An 18,762-nucleotide genomic window follows, 5' to 3' on the forward strand; every position below is an offset into this window, starting at 1 on the left:
TGATACCTAGCAGATACTTTGAGTAATGTGTATCAAGTGAATAATATGAGAGCTTCAGATATGATGTTGCAAGCCAAGTAGAAAAGTTACACCATTTATATTTGCAACTATTTGTACAGAGTGATAATGCAGAGTGCAAGTGCCATCAGTGTGCTGTAAAATATTGCTGATGAATATGTGCTAGGACCGGTAGCCCTTGGTGTCACATGGCTTTGCTCTTTCATTTTAATTATCCTTTTCAAGAATTAATGGTGGGGGCCGGCGCCGCGGCTCACTAGGCTAATCCTCCGCCTAGCGGCGCCGGCACACCAGGTTCTGGTCCCGGTTGGGGCACCGGATTCTGTCCCGGTTGCTCCTCTTCCGGGCCAGCTCTCTGCTGTGGCCAGGGAGTGCAGTGGAGGATGGCCCAAGTGCTTGGGCCCTGCACCCCATGGGAGACCAGGAGAAGCACCTGGCTCCTGCCTTTGGGTCAGCGTGGTGTGCCGGCCGCAGTGGCCATTGATGGCAGGCCACGCCGCTGCTCACTAGGCTAAGCCTCTGCCTGTGGCGCCGGCATCCCCGGTTCTGGTCCCGGTTGGGGCGCTGGATTCTGTCCTGGTTGCCCCTCTTCCAGTCCAGCTCTCTGCTGTGGCCCGGGAGGGCAGTGGAGGATGGCCCAGGTCCTTGGGCCCTGAACCTACATGGGAGACCAGGAGGAAGCACCTGGCTCCTGGCTTCGGATCGGCGGTGCGCCGGCGGTAGTGGCCACTGGGGTGGTGAACCAATGGAAAAAGGAAGACCTTTCTCTCTCTATCTGTCTCTCTCTCTCTCTCACTGTCTAACTCTGCCTGTCAAAAAACAAAAAAAATTAATGGCAAGAAACATTATTCTGTTCCCCTGCCATTGTGAGACCAAAGTAGGAGCTAGATAACCTCTATCCAGCAAATTCTTTTTAGTTTGCTAAACTTTCACATTTTACCTTCAAAGACTTAAGCAGACTAAGAATTTTAAACTGATAGTCTTTTATGATAACTTCGATAGTTTCTATAGATCTTCATTTGAATAAAAGATAACCCTGGTTTAATATAGAGTATTTGTCTCTTGCCGTGGTTATCAAAATGTGGCCTGCAAGGCTTTAGACATTCCCAACACCCTTTCAGAGAATTTCCAGGTCAGAATGGTTGTCATGGTAACACTGAGATGGCTGTTGTTATTAATCCCACAGCAGGAACAGGAGCCTATCCAGTACCCAGGACCAGGATTCATTCTCCTGTCTTCCTGCCTTCTCTCCCTTTCCCTCCTTTCTCCCTTTCTCACATGTGGACTATTCTCTAGTGTGCCCATTTACTTCTGTGTCCTCATCTGCTAAATGGAGCTGTATAATAGTCATCTCAATTATTATTATTAATATAAAGAGAGCTGATTTCATGCACTCCCATACGTACAGTTCCAAGAAGACAACCACACTTCTCTCACTCCCCTGTTCACCACCAGCCCCTCACCCTCTCCATCCCTCCTCTCTCTTCATCAGTTTTTGCAAAGACATAATTTTAATCCACTCTATATTCAGAGGCTTAATTTGCCACTAATCACAATATTCAACAAATAAAAGAAGGAAGACAACTGTTCCGCAGGAGTATAAACAAGAGCTTAGAACAACAATCATATTCCAGAATGTCCATTTCATCCCTGTACATTCTTTTGTATTCAGTATTAACTGCCACTTATCAGAGAAAAAATGGGATATTGGTAGTTTTGAGACAGGCTTATTTCACTAAGCATAGTGGTTTCCATTTACATCCATTTCTTTGTAAAAGAATTTCATTAATTTTTATGGCTGAGTAGTATTTCATGGTGTTGTGTGTGTGTGTACATATACCACATTTTCTTTATCTAGATATTAGTTGATGGACATCTGGGTTGATTCCATATCTTATCTATTGTCAGTTGAACTGCAGCAAACATGGGGGCACAAATAATTCACATGCTGATTTCATTTCACTTGAGTAAATTCCCAGGAATGGGGTGGCTAGATCTTACATGGTAGATATATATTCAGATCTCTGAGGAATCTCCATACTGTCTTCAATAATGGTTGTACCAGTTTACATTCCCACTAACAGTGGATTAGGGTACCTTTTTACCTCACATCCTTGCCATCATTTATTTTTTTTTTAAATTTATTTTATTTATTTTAATTTTTTGACAGGCAGAGTGGACAGTGAGAGAGAGAAACAGAGAGAAAGGTCTTCCTTTTGCCATTGGTTCACCCTCCAATGGCCGCTGCAGCCGGTGCACCGCGCTGATCCGAAGACAGGAGCCAGGTACTTCTCCTGGTCTCCCATGGGGTGCAGGGCCCAAGCACTTGGGCCATCCTCCACTGCACTCCCGGGCCACAGCAGAGGGCTGGCCTGGAAGAGGGGCAACCGGGACAGAATCCGGTGCCCCGACTGGGACTAGAACCCGGTGTGCCGGTGCCGCAAGGCGGAGGATTAGCCTAGTGAGCCGTGGCGCCGGCTATTGTTTTTTTGATCTTTGGATGATAGCTATTGTAACTGGATTGAGGTGAAACCTCATTGCAGTTTTCTGAGCCTTTTTTTCTTTCTTGTTTTTTTTTTTTTTTTCATGTGTCTGTTGGCCATTTGTATTTCATCGTTTGAAAAATGCCTGATCATGTCCTTTATCCATTTCTTAAATGGATTGTTTTGTTGTTGAGTTTCTTGAGTTCTTTGAATGAAGATGGTTTGTTAATATATGTAATATAGAATGCCTTCAATAGTAAATACTCACTGTGTGTTACTAATATAAACCATATTGTTAATGCTTTGTTCCCTCCTCTTTAGTTGTAGTCTTGAACTGTGTATTGCACTATTTACAGATTCTCAGTTTAATGGAATGTTGTACAAAATCATGAAATATGAGGGCATAGAAAAATAAAATATTTAAGATGTGTTTGAATTTAAAATTTTTCTCCTGTGAAACCATCTTTTTCAGTTAATGGGTGAGCAGCTATTCTCATTGGAGGGAAAGCAAAAGGACTAAATCAGTCACACAGAATTATTGTATATACAGTTATATTAAAAAGCTTGGGTACAAAAACAAATGTATGGGAAGTACAGCAGTCATGAATGCGCTCTAAACGCTGATATATTGGAAAGTTAAGGTAGTGTATTTACTGTATTCACCTCCTAAGAGGGTTGGTAGGAGACCCTTTTCTTGGGGATTTCCAGTAACTGAAGCTTAGGACTGAGACGCTCTTCCCACCACCCTCTCTTCATCCCCTTATCTCTTTGCAGGGACCGGGTCGTAGCAGTTTTTGTACAGGGTCCTGCTTGGCAGTTCAAAGGTTGGCCATGGCTTTTGCCTGATGGATCACCGGTTGATATATTCGCTAAAAGTAAGATTTTATTTCTTCTAATGTTTATCTACACTAAGTGTTGTTACTTTAAAAGAATGAGCCATCTTTGATTGTATTTTAAAGTATTTTAAAGTATCACTCTTATGCAACTTACTTAATGTTAACTTTTTAGCTCTGTATTTGTTTGAAAACCTTTGAAATTGTACAATATTTTCTGTGTAGTTTTATCTAAAAGCAATTATTGCCTATACAATAGCACTATTTTTTGGTCACTAAAAAATCATTAATACTGCTGCATATCCACATGTTTTCATTACAGTGGACTGCCAGTTTTTAACTGGATTGACTTTGGCTGAGTAGATGATGCATCTGTATGTTATAGTGCCATATGTATTTACCAGCTATCCCATCATCTCTCTCTCTCTCTTTTTTTTTTTTTTTTTTTTTTTTTTGGTTAAAGATTTATTTATTTATTTGACAGTCAGAGTTACACAGAGAGAGACCATCCACTTGTTCACTCCCCAATTGGCTGCAATGGCTGGAGCTGCGCCGATCAGAAAGCAGGAGCCAGCAGCTTCTTCTGGGTCTCCCACACAGGTTCAGGGGCCCAAGGACTTGCGCCATCTTCTACTGTTTTCCCAGGCCATAGCAGAGAGCTGCTGCTATGGAAGTGGAGCATCTGGGTCTCGAACCGGCACCCATATTTGTTGCTGGCACTTCAGGCCAGGGCGTTAACCTGCTGCGCCACAGTGCTGGCTCCTATCCCATCATCTTAATAAATGATTGTGTATCATTGCATTTCTTATTTCATTCAGATCTCAGTAAACGGTCCTATTTGAAATACACTGCACTTCATTTTAATTGCGCTCTAAGCGGTTTTATTTTCTTGGTAGCACTTAATTATTGCTTGACCTCACCTAGCTTTTACATTCTTATAGTGTAAGTTCCACTTTGAAAAGATGCCTTTTTTGCCTCACTCATCATTTTGGCTTCAGCACAGAGGACTTACAGGCACATACCTGTTTAAAGGATTATTTCATGTGGCTCATATTTTTATTAAATATGGTGGCCTTCAAAAAAGTTCTGAAGGGGCAGAACACATTGTAGTATCTGGATTCAGTTCCTGGCTCTGTCCTTTTTTTTTTTTTTTTTTTTTTTGACAGGTAGAGTTAGACAGTGAGAGAGACAGAGAGAAAGGTCTTCCTTCTGTTGGTTCACCCCCCAAATGGCTGCTGCAGCCAGCATGCTGCGCCAATCCAAAGCCAGGAGCCAGGTGCTTCCTCCTGGTCTCCCATGCAGGTGCAGGGCCCAAGCACTTGGGCCATCCTCCACTGCCCTCCTGGGCCACAGCAGAGAGCTGGACTGGAAGAGGAGCAACCAGGACAGAACCGACGCCCCATCTGGGAGTAGAACCCCAGGGTGCTGGCGCCACAGGCAGAGGATTAGCCAAGTGAGCCGCGGCACCGGCCCTGGCTCTGTCTTTTGACTTTAGCTTCCTGCTAATGCAGACACTGAGAGGCAGTGGTAAATGGTTAGGTAGTTGCTTTTCTGCCACCTTCATGGGAGACTTTTCAGCTCCTGGCATTGGAATGGCATAACCAAGAACACTCTGAGCAGGTGGCGGGTGAACCGGCTGATGGGATTGCACATGCAGGTATGCATGTTTCTCTCTCTCTTTCTCTCTCTCTCTCTCTCTCGTGTGTGTGTGTGTGTGTGTGTGTACCTCCAATAATTTTTGAAAGAAGTTTATGGAAATCCATATTATGAAAAAAGTATGCATGGATTTTAAGATTTTTTTCACCAAAGTAAACTCATTCTAACTTATTACAACATGTCTGAACAAGATCTAGCTTAAGACACTGAGGAGGATAAAACATCAGTTTGAAACGAGCTCCTGTTAGAGCAACGTGAATTATTTTAAAATGGAAGCAAAAACAAGCATCAAATTGATGATGCCTACGTGGAAGAATGGGGAAGCCTCTGCTTATAAAAGTTTATGGAGACAAAGCCCAAAGAAATCAGCAGTTTACAAATGGATTACTTGATTTAAGAGACAGGGTGGTGTAGGAGATAAAGCTCAAAGCTGCAGACCATCCACACTGATTTGTGAAGAAAAAGTTTGATCTTCTTTGTGTCCTAATTCAAGAATACCAGTGATTAACAACAGCAACAATTGCCAACAGCACAAACATCTCTGCTGGTTCTGCTGACACCACTCTGACTGAAAAATTAAAGTGGAGCAAACTTTTCCGCTTGATGGATGTCAAAACTGTTGCATGCTTGTCAACTGCAGACAAGAGCAGAGCTCTCAGTGGAAAATTTTAAACAAATAGGACTGAGATCCTGAAGCATTTCTTGGAAGAAATATGACTTTACCATCATAATTCTGAAGACAGCACAGTCAGAGTACTGTCTACCAAGAGCTGGAAGTGGGGCCATCACAGCAAAAGCAAACCAGTCAAGAACCAAGGGCATGGCAACAGGTTTTTGGGATATGCATTGCTTTTTGCTTATTGACTTTCTGGAGGGTCAAAGAATAATAACATCTACTTACTGGGAGAGTGCTTTGAGAAAGTTAGCAAAAGGTTTGGCAGAAAAATGCCTGGAAAAGCTCCACCAGGGAGATCTTTTCTGCTAGCACAGTATTCTTGCTTGTTCCTCACCCTAAACAATGGGCAGTTTTGCCAGAGTTTTGATGGGAGATCTTTATTTATTTATTTGAAAGGTGGAGTTAGAAGGAGAGATGAGAGAGATCTTCATCCGCTGGTTTACTCCCCAGATGGCTGCAAGGACCAGGGCTGGACCAGGCCAAAGCTAGGAGCCAGGAACTTCATCTGGGTCTCCCAAGCACTTGAGCCCTTCTCCATTGCTTTCTCAGACACATTAGCTGGGAGCTGGATGGGAAGTAGAGCAGCCAGGATTTTAACAACCCAGTTTTTCCTAACAGTGTACTAATTTCAATAGATACTGCTGAAGCTTGAAGGTCCTAACCACTTGTTGTCTTTTCACCTTCTCATTTTTAAAAATGAATTCTAATTTTACTGATATTGATGATTCTTTATTACTTCTAAAACTTAAATGATCCACAAACAGTTCATAAACAGAAAGTTAAAAATATACAAGGATCGATAGAAGGGCAATTTTAATGCAGGTAAACATAATTGATGTGTTTCATGTATCTGAAAAGTATTGAACTTGAGTGGATTATTGAATGGTATTGTAACAAAAAGGATTAGAATGTCTTCAAGCTGTCAGTGATTTTCTTCAGTGAGGTGTTCTTTCTTCCTCAGCTTTCCTTTCTCTGGCTCCTTTCTGAGAGCATTTATAAATGCTCCTGGCCCTTCCATCTGAGAACAAGAAAGCAAAACTTTTACCCTTGACCTTGTCCTTTCCCTGTGGCTACTCTCCTTCCCTTTGACAACTCTTTGGAAAGAATTGTCTCCACTAACTCACTTCCTGTTCAATTCTCAGTCCACTGTAGCCTGTGTTTTGCTCTCCACTAAAACTGTTCTTACCGAAGTCACCAGTAACCAAGTATTGGATGCTTTTGACCCCTTTTCAGAATTGGATTCCATTGATTTCATTTCTTTTTTAAAGTTCTTTTCCATCTACTTGCTACTCTGTATCTTGCATTCCCTTGCATTCCCTCTGTCTAGCTAATAAAGCTATATTTTCCCATTTCTCTTCCCCCTTAATTCAGAATGCTTTCTCAAGATCTAGTGGCTTTCACTTTTAGCATCTGTATTTTCTTATTCTAAAGGTTGTTTCTCTGTCTTTATATTCTGTGACTGCTATCTCTCCAACTACCAGATGATTTCTCCATGATACTCCATTGGTACATCAGATTCACCCAGTTCCTAATGGAGTTGGTTGTCAGACTCTTCCTCATTCTCAAACCATTTCTTGTCCTCAATTAATTTTTTTTCTGTAATTTCTCCAAGCCAGAAACTTAGAAGTGTTTTATCTTGTGAGCTCTTAGCTCCCTTTCCTTCTGGTATCCTGCCCTTTTCCCACTTAGAACACATATGAAAATGATAGCTTCTATGTAGCATAGGGTTATATAAAAATATTGTGTTTTCTATTATATTGCATAATTATGATAATAAAGTACAAAGTTTTAGAGAATATAATAAATCTTGAATTGCATGATACTCATGAAATATTTTCAAAATTATAATGAGAAGTTTGAATTTCTAACTAGATGTGACTCTTTATATCTGAAGTGACTATAGATTTTTGATCAAGATTTTTTAGTATTGATTTCTTTCAATTCTTGGTTGTTTCTGCTGAGAAATTTCTTTTAACAGTATTCTATATTGTTATTTGTCTGCATTGTATCTAAATATTATTCAATAGGGCACCTCTTGTATTTAATTTCCTTTGTTTGCCACTCCCCCCCTCTCCTGCCCCAGTGCTTTAAGGATTCATGAAGTTTGCCAAAAAGAGTAATTCTGAATTGTGTGAATATTTTACATTAGTATTTGTTATACCACCAAACAGCTTCTTCTGTTGTATTTTCAGAGGCTTATAATCTTTAATTCCTTTTCTTAATAGAAAGATGTTGTATAATATGTTAATTAAGTTTGCTTGACATCATTGCTTCATGCAAATACTTTGGCTGTTGACATAAACCTTCCTGTGTTTCTTTGTCATGACTTAAACTTTTTGAATTCTGATATCCCAGCTGTAGTTTACAAATTTGTCTATGCTGGTAGACACCAATTAAAGCCATGGACATTATTAAAGGAGATTATAGGACTTTGACTTCAGGTAACCTTTTTTTAAAAAAATATTTATTTATTTAATTTGAAAGAGCTGCATAGGGGGAGAGAAAGAGATACTAAGATCTTTGATTTGCTTGTTCACTCCCTAGATGGCTGCAATGGTCAGGGCTGAGCCAAGAGCCAGGAAATTCACCCAGGTCTCCGACATGGGTTGCAGGGGCCCAGACACGTGGGTCCATCTTCCACTGCTTTTCCCAGACTTTGAGCAGGGAGCTGAATTCAGAAGTGGAGCAGCCAGGACATGAACCAGTGCCTGTATGGGATGCTGGTGTTGTACAAAGTGGCTTAAGCTGAAATATGTGTAAAAAGAATGATTTAAAGCAAATCTGTTAAATATTTTTCATGCATATAAATAGTATTGTGAAAATAAGTTTTTTTTTTTTTTTTGGACAGGCAGAGTTAGACAGTGAGAGAAAGAGACAGAAAGAAAGGTCTTCCTTCCATTGGTTCACCCCTCAAATGGCCGCTACAGCTGGCACGCTGCGCTGTTCCAAAGCCAGGAGCCAGGTGCTTCCTCCTGGTCTCCCATGCGGGTGCAGGGCCCAAGCACCCGGGCCACAGCAGAGAGCTGGATTGGAAGAGGAGCAACCGGAACAGAATCCGGCGCCCCAACCAGGACTAGAACTTGGTGTGCCGGCGCTGCAGGCAGAGGACTAGCCTAGTGAGCCACGGCGCTGGCTGAAAATAAGTTTTTTGAGCTCTATATAACACATAGCCCGGTTAATAAGTTAATATAACAAATTAAAAATGAATAATTTGTATTCTACAAAGAAAGTTCTAAAAGCAAATAATTTAGAAATAACTTTCTTTCTGGGCACAAGTTGTTATTACTCTTTTGTAATTTGATAGACAGAAAGTGGGAGAGTACCTATCTGCTGGTTCATTCCCCAAATGTCCACAGTGACGGGGAGTGGGACAGCCCAAAGTCAAGAGCTAGGAATTTAATCCATGTGAGTAGAAGGAGCAAACTCCTTGAATTTTTCATGCCTCCCAGCATATCTGCATTAGCAGGAAGCTGGAATCATGAGCTGGAGCCAGGAATTGAACGTAGGCATTTTGATATGGAATGCAGGCCTCTTAACCTCTAGGTAAATTGTATACCTCATAAATTACTCATTTTAAATTTCCATCAAGAGTTGAATTTGAATATTCTTATAGAACAGGTACTCCGTAAAGAAGCTATCAAAAAGTTTTACCAAATCAGTTGTTTTCTCTTCAGAAACCTCTAATACTAGGTGATGGTAATGATAACAATAATAATATGGTAGTTAAAAAATAGAAGACGTTTAGGGGAAAAAAGCTAAGTGTTTTACAAATACACATGCAAAACAAAAGCTCCATTGATGTAAACTGATTGCAAAAACAGTAATAAACTAGCTGGCATGCTTCAGCTGGATAATCACAGAAAACAATTCTGTTATCAATACCTGGATTTACCTTTTAAAAATGAAAGCCATATCATTTCACCTTCTTCCTTTAATTTCCCAATGTCTTCTTAATACATTTGTAATAAAACCCAGATTTCCAGGGCTGGCACTGTGGCATAGCAGATAAAGCTGCCGCCTGTAGTGCTGGCATCCCATATGGGCGCCAGTTCTAGCCCTGGCTGCTCCTCTTCCAATCCAGCTCTCGGCTATGGCCTGGGAAAGCAGTAGAAGATGGCCCAAGAACCCATGTGGAAGACCCGGAAGAAGCTCCTGGCTCCTGGCTTCGAATCGGCACAGCTCAGGCCATTGTAGCCAACTGGGGAGTGAACCAGCGGGCTCCTGGCTTCGAATCGGCACAGCTCAGGCCATTGTAGCCAACTGGGGAGTGAACCAGCGTATGGAAGACCTCTCTCTCTCTCTCTGCCTCCTTCTCTCTCTGTGTAACTCTTCAAATAAGTAAATCTTAAAAAAAATAAATAAAATCCAGATTTCCTATACAGTAGCTGAGAAGATTCTACATAAAGACCATTGCCTACAATGAAAGTTTCATTTGTTTATTTGAAAGACTTGTTTCCAAGGTCTTTGCAAGACAACATTTCCCATTATCTATTTCTAGATAACTTTCTCATTGAGTTTTTCCTCAATAGCCTATCTAAAGTAACTCCCTACACACTTTTATTATATCCACAGCTTGCTTTATTTTTCCTCAGTAGCAATTATACCACCAGAATATTGTATATTTATCTTTTGAGCAATTACCTTGAGGATGGTCATTACTGTGTTCTGAGTACCTAGGCTGTTTAAGCTATGTAGTAGACACTTGCTGAATGTTAGATACACCTTTGAATGGATTTTTTTTTTTTTTTTTTAACTTGAAAGACAGTTGCAGAGAGAGAAGTTCACTGCCCAAATGGCCGTAATGGCCGGAACTGAGCCAATCCAAAGCCACAAGCTAGGTGCTTCTTCCATTTCTCCCATGTGGATGCTGGATCCCAAGGACTTGGGCCATCCTCTATTGCTTTCCCAGGTGCATTAGCAGGGAGCTGGATGGAAAGTGGAGCACCTGGGACTCGAACTGGTGCCCATATGGGATGCCGGCGCTGCAGGCCAGGGCTTTAACTCACTGCACCGCGCCTCTGGTCCCCCTCTTCATCATTTCCTGTTCATCTCCCAGATCATCTTTTGAATTATATTAAACTGATAATATGTTAAGGGAAAGCATTTATTCTTGTTAGAAATTCCTGGCTTATAGAAGTTAATAATGGGAACATTTTCTGTAGCTTGGCTCTAGAAGTCCTTTTATTCTCAGAGGGTAGAGCATTAATTTTCCAGTTTTCTTATAAACTGTATCTTCTACCCTATTGAAGAAACACATCTTTTTATCCACTAGATTACTAAATTGTATTGTTAGTGTTTACTAAACCTTCTAAACCTTTTGTAATGAATTCCCCATGTCGCTTAAAAGACGAACTTTCATACGGGCTAGTCCAGCATTGTTCCAAACCTCTGTTGTTTTACTGTCTCTTACCCTTTCCTGTATTACCTTGAGTGGTCCAGTTCTCTTACATTTACTTTTTCAGTTCCTAGATTAAATCATGTTCTGTTGGGCATGCTCCTTCTGGTGTCTGGCTCACTTCCCTGTGCTTGCTTAATTCTTACCTGACCTTTACGCTTTCGGTTAGCCTGCCTTTTATGAATTCATGATCTGGGTAAAGGTATTCTTTTATTGTTCTGTGGTAGCTTCTTTTGTACTGTATTTGGATAGGTTTTTTTCTTACTCTCTTTTACTGTTCCAAAAACGTTTTATCTTAGATTTACTCATTTCAGTCCTCAGTGGCTGGCATGTATAAACTATCTCTAAGCATTTCTTGAACATTTTTGAGGATACTACAGTATATAGCATTTGCTTAAAAAATCACTTGATGAACAATGTTGTGTCAGTTGATAGAAGAAATACTGAAATTTCTTTGTTTTAGTTTTCTGGTTAATATTGGTGTTTTATTCTGTAAAGTGTTCTTATAATTTTAATACTACTTTGAATGTGAAACCTTGTTTGTCTCTCCATCCCCCATTTAGTTAAAGCGTTCCATCTCAAGTATGATGAAGTTCGTCTAGATCCAAACGTGCAGAAATGGGATGTAACAGTGTTAGAACTGAGCTATCACAAACGTCATTTGGATAGACCAGTTTTCTTACGGTTCTGGGAGACACTGGATAGGTAATTCTGACCCTAACATATGCTTGCCTGTGCTTGTTGTAGTAATTTTCTTATCTCTTCAGTTAATTTTCAGTTATTTAGAGTTGTGAACCATATTCTCCAATTCCCTTCTTCAAATATTGGCTAATTTGATCTTCAATACCTAATTCGAAAATATCTTTGATATATTGACTGTTTAGAAATGGGTAGATGAAGGGTTTATAGCTTTATAGGGAAGGAATATTAAACTTGGAGTCAGAAGTCTTGGTTCTGTTGAACCGTGTGACCTCTCTGAATCTCAGTGTCCATCCAGAGAGCTTAGATTAAGTGATTTCTATGTTTTTTTGCGAGCACTGAGAGGTCTCTGACTCTGGATTTATTTGGTCATGGGAAATCCATGGTAGAAATAAGTTTTTAAAATTTTTTGTAATGTACTAGTGCAATAGAGTTTTAGAACCATTTACAATAATAACGGTTTGTCATTGGCATATTTAAGAATATCATATGAGCATAGTACCCTGAATCTGTTGTTTTCTTTGTGATGGTCCTTCAGATCTGTAATTTTCTTGGTATAAATCTCACTTGTTTTGTAGGTTTCCTCAAAGTCAGAGGTGATAGATATTTTAAACTGATAATGTGTTAAAGGAAAACATTTATTCCACCTGGAAGCTCCTGGATTATGGAAGTTAATATTGGGAACATTTCCTCTAGTTTGCTTTAGAAGCAGTTATATTCTCAAAGGGTACAGCATCAATTTTGTAGCTTTTTCAGAAAACAAAACACTTTGTTTCTTTGTATTAAGAAGTGTAAATATATTTTTACATGTAATATTCTAAAAATTCTAAAATTCCTGTAATCATTATAACCTATTATAATATTGTTTTCCAGATACATGGTGAAGCATAAATCCCACTTGAGATTCTGAATTGCTTGGTTCTTCCTTTTCTGAAAATCTGGATTAAGAAACATGGATACATATACCTTGATCTAAAGACTAAGACTCACTCAAGCTTTATGAATTTATTAAGAACTTAACAAGTGAAGAAGGTCACAGATTGATCTTTTTATAGGACCTTATTTGATGCTTTGTGCTTCAAAGGGGTGATGCTTGTCATCCATTTAAGCAAACTTTTGGCTTACAACTATTTTTTTAATATTAGCCTTCTAGTCTGTAATTGAAATTGTATATTTTGATAGAAGTTTTTTCTCTATTGGTTATATTAGCATTACTTAAAACTTGTTTCTTTAGGAAATAGATGCAGGATATAAATGTGTGTATATTTAGAGGTTTAAGGCTCTCCAAGCCATCTTGCTTCTGATTTTTCATTGCTCTATGAATTCCTTTTACTGAAAATGCTATGTTATGAATGGTGTTAAATTTTAGTCTTGGGAACTTAAAAAAACAAGCAAAGGGATGTGACTATTTTGAATGAATCAAAATGTCAACTTGTAAGTCTACTCTATCTACATTTATTCTATTTAAAAAGGAATAATGAAAAATCAAGAATAATTCTTCAATTTTGGTTGAACTGTTCAGCCTTTATATCAGACTTTACCTTACAAATGAATACAGTTCATGAATGTACATTCTTCTCCCTGACTTTGGTGATTTCAAAACTTAGAATGATATATTTCTATCTGTGATATCTTTCCACTTGGAAAATCTCAAGACACAGATTAAAAACTTAATAGGCTGTACTACTTTTTATTTTGGGAGCCAGAGTATGAGTTGGGGAAAGGATTATGTGTCAGCTGTATTGCAGTGTAACTTTAACTTCCTTATCTTTTCTCCAAAGTCCACCTTTGATTCTTATTTTATATGGTATTGGATTTCCAGTCTTCTATTTCTGGCATGTCAGTTTTGGTGTTCTTATCTTCCATTATCCCTAAATATTGATAAACTCCAGACACCAAAGAACACATTTGCTTAATTAAGTGTCTGAACAGAAACAAGATAAAAACACTGGTATTTTTATGTGTGTATTCAATATGGTATAAAATATAAAACCTATATTTTAACTTAGTAAAATATTTTACTATTTCTCTACAGAGTGTTGTATCCAAGGTATAATGAATGACCATTTTCCTTGAGTGTTGATCTCGTCTGTTACTACTTAAAAGGAACTGATGATTTTATTCCCCTAAATTGTTTTTGCAACCAGAACTGTTGCTGTTCATTGAATCATAGGTCAGTTTTTTTCTCCACTTTTTTCCCCAATGATTCTTTCTTAGGTCTGTCTGTCTTTCTATCTGTTGATCGATCGATCGATCGATAGATAGATGTAAACATTTAGCTCCTTATGTTTTCATTGGACTACCTGTCCTCTTTTTGGAATTTAATGATATCATTAAATGAGAAGAAATTATTATTTATTTTTTAAGTAGCCAAAAAGTTCCATACTTGTAGTAAATAGAAAGATATTTATTCATATGGAATTTATAAGGTTCTTGAGAAGAAAAGCAGTCAGCATTTTAAAATGTTAGATTTTAGTATATTTGTAAAGTTTGAACCAATTCTATCCCCATTTTCTTCCCTTCTCTGCATTCCCTCTTCATAAAAGAAAACTCAAATTTGTTAACATTAGACCATGATGAAATAGTTAAGGACTAGAATCTACAAGATTTCAGTTGAAGATTACTTGTTTAGACTACTACAAATAGAAATTAACTACCTTTCCATGAAGATTTTTGGTATTTATATATGAAATTTGCTTGATACAGAATATGGTTAAAATTAACATCTACTTTGAACAGGGTTTATTTTTCTATTTTGAATTTGCCTTATGTATATTCAGAGGCTCCTGGAAATGCTGTACAGAACATTAGGAAAAGTACAAATATGCTATACCATATATTTTAAAATTGGTCTCTTCGTATGAACTTGGTTTCTTATTTCTTTTCTGCAGTTTAATTCCTTATTTACGTTCACGTATTTAATTTCATAACCATTAATTCTAAAAAAGAAGCAAGCAAACAAAAACAAAACTTCAAGCCAATCACTATTCATTCTAAGACTCAGTCCTACATTAGCACCTAACACAGTGCCTTGCACACAGTAGGCATTCAGTAACTACAGATGCATGAATGAATGTTGTATTTTCAGAGTAACTGATGTTTTTCAAAACAGTAATTTGTACTTGGTCTTGAAGTATGATTATAACAATTACAGGGAATGAAGCATAAATATTTTAATAGAAATGAAGTACCCATTAATAAACAACTTACCATAATTTATTATTAAATGGAGATACTCTTGTCTGGTCCACCTATAAAGATGCCTCTGTTTTCTTTACACGTAAGATACTCTTATGAGTCAGGTAAAAGTAAGAAGCCTAGAGTCTGCGTGTAGTAGCCGTTAACCCTGGCTGCACAGTAGAGTCATTTGGAGGGATAAAAACATACTTTTTGGAATGCTGATTCTGATGTAATTTGTCTGTAATGAGAGCTGATCAGCAGTGCTTTTCAAAATTTCTCCAGATAGTTTTAATGTGCAAGAAGGATTGAGTACCAATGGTTTGTTGTTGAAAACAATACCAGTATTAAATGTATTTCCTCCTCCTCTTCCTCCTGCTACTTGTGTATGTGTGTTTGTGTGTGTGTGTCTATATTTTGCACTAGATCATACCCTTATTGGTGATATTGGCCTACATACATACCATATGACAAATTCAAATCTTAATTATTTATTTAATATAGAAGGAGTATTTTCCTGTTTTAGTATTTAAGTGATGTTTAATATATTTCATGACTGACTGGTGTTATAGTTGATGGTTTGTTTTCTGTGTGTCCATACCCTTTAATAACTTTGTTTTTAGCAGCAGAACAACAGCAATCCATGTAGAAATAACTAATTTATAATGAGGAAAATCTCTTTTAAAATGTAGAAAGAAGTAAAATATTAATTTCCTATCTACCATACAGAATGAGACAGTACTTATAAAAGAAAAATACGCTTTTTAATTGATCTACACAGAAAAGTAAAAATTACTCTAAATTCATTACCTAAAAACAATTAAGGGAATATTTTTCCTAAGTAAAACATTTTTTTTGTGATTCCTAACAAAACTATAGTGATGACGTTCTTTTCTGACGGGTGAGTGGGAGGGACTTTGTTAAACTAATAATGTAGTATATAAAATTCTTTGAGGCTAGCAGTGTATTCATAAAACTACAAACAGTAATTGCAGAACTGGTCAAAATTAATGGCTTAGAAAGCAGCTTTAAACTTTGTGTTTTGAAATTGCTCATTAAACGTAAATCACAACTGAAGTAGAGAACTTTTGTTGTTAATTTTTTTCAGAGAACTATATTATAATATCACACACATACTTTTAAAAAAGATTGTTGTATCTGGTTAACATTCATGTAGAATGCTGAGGAAAAATGATTTATAAATGCCATAGGAATTTTTAACTGAAAAGTTGACAGCTGCTGTTTTTTTTTTTTCTATAAAAAAGGACAACATGAAAATCAAATTGAGTTTACATTAGTTTTTAATATTACCAGACTGAATTTCTACTATTCACTTTGCTTTGGGATTCATCTGGTGATTCTAGTGTTAGAAGTAAAGGGGGGAATAAACTACTGAATTTGATTTAAAATAAGGACTGGATTAGGAATTTTTGAAATGCCATATCCTGTATGTTCTGGCATATTCATTGCTACATTTAGACATACTGACCTCAGTGTTGTTTCCATACTCATATGATGGAATAATGACTAAGGAAAAGTTGAAAATGTGTAATAGATATGTAAGGAATTATATTTAGTAAATATACAATAAGTAATATTTTAAGTTTATTGATTTCTTTTGGTTTGTGTGTATTATTTTGGCTAGGTAGTATTCATGAGAGTATTTTGGAAGTTAAAAATATGTGCCATTTACTGAAGTGTGTGATAAACATTTTTATATGAGTAAAGTTAATGAAATAAAACTAATTTCATTGCCAAAATTCAAAAAGTGGGGTGATAATATGTCAAATTTTAGCAAATGATCTCCCTCTCTTTTGCCCAGGATTTTTGTGTGCCCTTAAGTTCCATTTCTGCCCACTTTACATGTACTGAAAGTTACTTAACCTGCAAGTGTGATTATCATGCTTAGTAAGAAACACAGCTCCTTTACCTGGGGTAGACACTGGCAGTGATTGTTAACCACTGTTGGTAATACTTCTTAAGCAAAATGGTTCTTGAATATAATGTAAGTTTGGGCCACTGTGTGGCTTGATGAAATGTTCTATACAGTCTGATTTTATCTCAGCTGGCTTTTCAATTTTAGGTTTCATTGTAAATAGAACATTTGGCAGTACTTTACATTGAGAATCTTGGGGATATTTCCACCCTCCTGCTGTTTACCCAGCTCTCTCTCCAAAAGGCTGCAACTGTGTGGTAGGTTGGGATGGTGTCTCTACATGAAGCGGTTCTTGAGATTATCAGGCAAAATATTTCTGTTTTGGTAATAAATGAAATACAAGTACTTATTTTGAAAACTAATGAGGTAAATTCATTTACAGTCTTTAAGTAATGTTGAGACTCATAAAGGTAAATAAATCATAAAAGAATTCATAAAAGTAGCAAACTACATGTTTTTCTGAACTAGAAATTCTGTTGTTTTCAAGTTTCCTATTATAATAGGATTTAGAATATATGCTGGTAAATTTTATTACCTTTACAGTTTAAGCATCATTTTTTTTTTAAATATTTATTTATTTATTTGAAAGAGTTACACAGAGAGAGGAGAGGCAGGGCGGGGGGGCTCTTCCTCCGCTGGTTCACTCCCCAGATGGCTGCAACGGCCAGAGCTGTGCCGATCTGAAGCCAGGAGCCAGGAGCTTCTTGTGGTTTCCCACGTGGGTGCAGGGGCCCAAGCATTTGGGCCATCTTCTGCTTTCCTAGGCCATAGCAGAGAGCTGGATCAGAAGTGGAGCAGCCAGGTCTTGAACCGGCGCCCGTATGGGATGCCATTGCTTCAGGCCAGGGCGTTAACCTGCTGTGCCACAGCGCCAGTCCCAAGCATCCTGATTTTAATATTTTATACTTTCAAAGCAAATTGTTCTTCCATGTAGTCAACCATTAACAGTGTCAGTGTATTAGTGGTCCCAGTAATTACACATGAATTTTTAGCAAAAGTATTTTTATTTTTTTAAGGATTTATTATTTTATTTTATTTCTTTGAAAGACAGTTACAGAGAGAATGTAGACAGAGAGGTCTTCCATCTGCTGGTTCACTCCTCAGATGGCTGCAGTGGCCAGAGCTGTGCCGATCTGAAGCCAGGAGCCAGGAGCTTCTTGTGGTCTCCCACACAGGTGCAGGTGCCCAAGGACTTGGGCCATCTTGTACTGCTTTCCCATACAATAGCAGAGAGCTGAATCAGAAGAAGAGCAGCTGGGACTAGAACCGGTGCCTATATGGGATGCCGGCACTGCAGGCTGGGGCTTTAACCCGCTGAGCCACAGTGCTGGCCCCTATTTTATTTTTTAAAGATTTATTTATATATTTGAATGAGTTCACTCCCCAGATGGCTGCACCAGCCGGGACTGGGCCTAGCTGAAGCTGGGAGCCAGGAGCCTCGTCCAGGTCTCCTGTGTATGTGCAGAGGTCCAGGTTGGGCCATCCTCCACTGCTTTTCAAGGCCATAGCAGATAGCTAGCTGTATTGGAAGTACACGAACTGGCACCCATATAGGATGCCAGCACGTCAGGCAGTGAGTTTACCCACTATGCCACAATGCTGGTTCCCCCCCAAAAATGCCATCCTCTGTGGCTTCCCAGGCACATTTGCAACAAGGTAGATCAGAAGTGGAATAGCTGACTCTTTGATCTCCAGTATGGCATCCAGGATCACAGGCAGTGGCTTAACCACACTGCCAGCCCAACAGATTTCTCTTTAATGAGGAATTTAATGGGTCATATTCAAACTTAACTTTCATCAGTTCCTAAGTGTCCACTGGATTTGTATTTGTATCCTGCCTTTGGCGTTTCTTTGTTCATCTGCTCTTGGGTGAGTAGAATATGTAAAGC

At 38.4% G+C, this 18,762-nt stretch overlaps 1 protein-coding gene across 2 annotated transcripts in view; it reads left to right on the forward strand.

The window, feature by feature from the left end:
* The window catches only part of CDC73 (cell division cycle 73), a 136,942-nt gene extending 120,237 nt beyond the window's left edge, over positions 1-16,705 (forward strand). The window contains exons 15-17 of one of the 2 annotated variants that reach the window (XM_002717688.5): positions 3,276-3,376; positions 11,625-11,766; positions 12,634-16,705. In XM_002717688.5, the coding sequence (XP_002717734.1) occupies positions 3,276-3,376; positions 11,625-11,766; positions 12,634-12,670 (280 nt within the window). In that variant the 3' untranslated portion in view covers positions 12,671-16,705. Of the gene's footprint in view, positions 1-3,275; positions 3,377-3,797; positions 8,023-11,624; positions 11,767-12,633 lie in introns of those variants that run through there. The other variant, XM_070054912.1, reaches the window with a different exon arrangement.
* The last annotated feature ends 2,057 nt before the right edge of the window (positions 16,706-18,762 follow it).

The sequence above is a fragment of the Oryctolagus cuniculus genome, chromosome 13 (assembly GCF_964237555.1).
Source record: "Oryctolagus cuniculus chromosome 13, mOryCun1.1, whole genome shotgun sequence".
Classification (NCBI taxonomy): Eukaryota; Metazoa; Chordata; class Mammalia; order Lagomorpha; family Leporidae; genus Oryctolagus; species Oryctolagus cuniculus.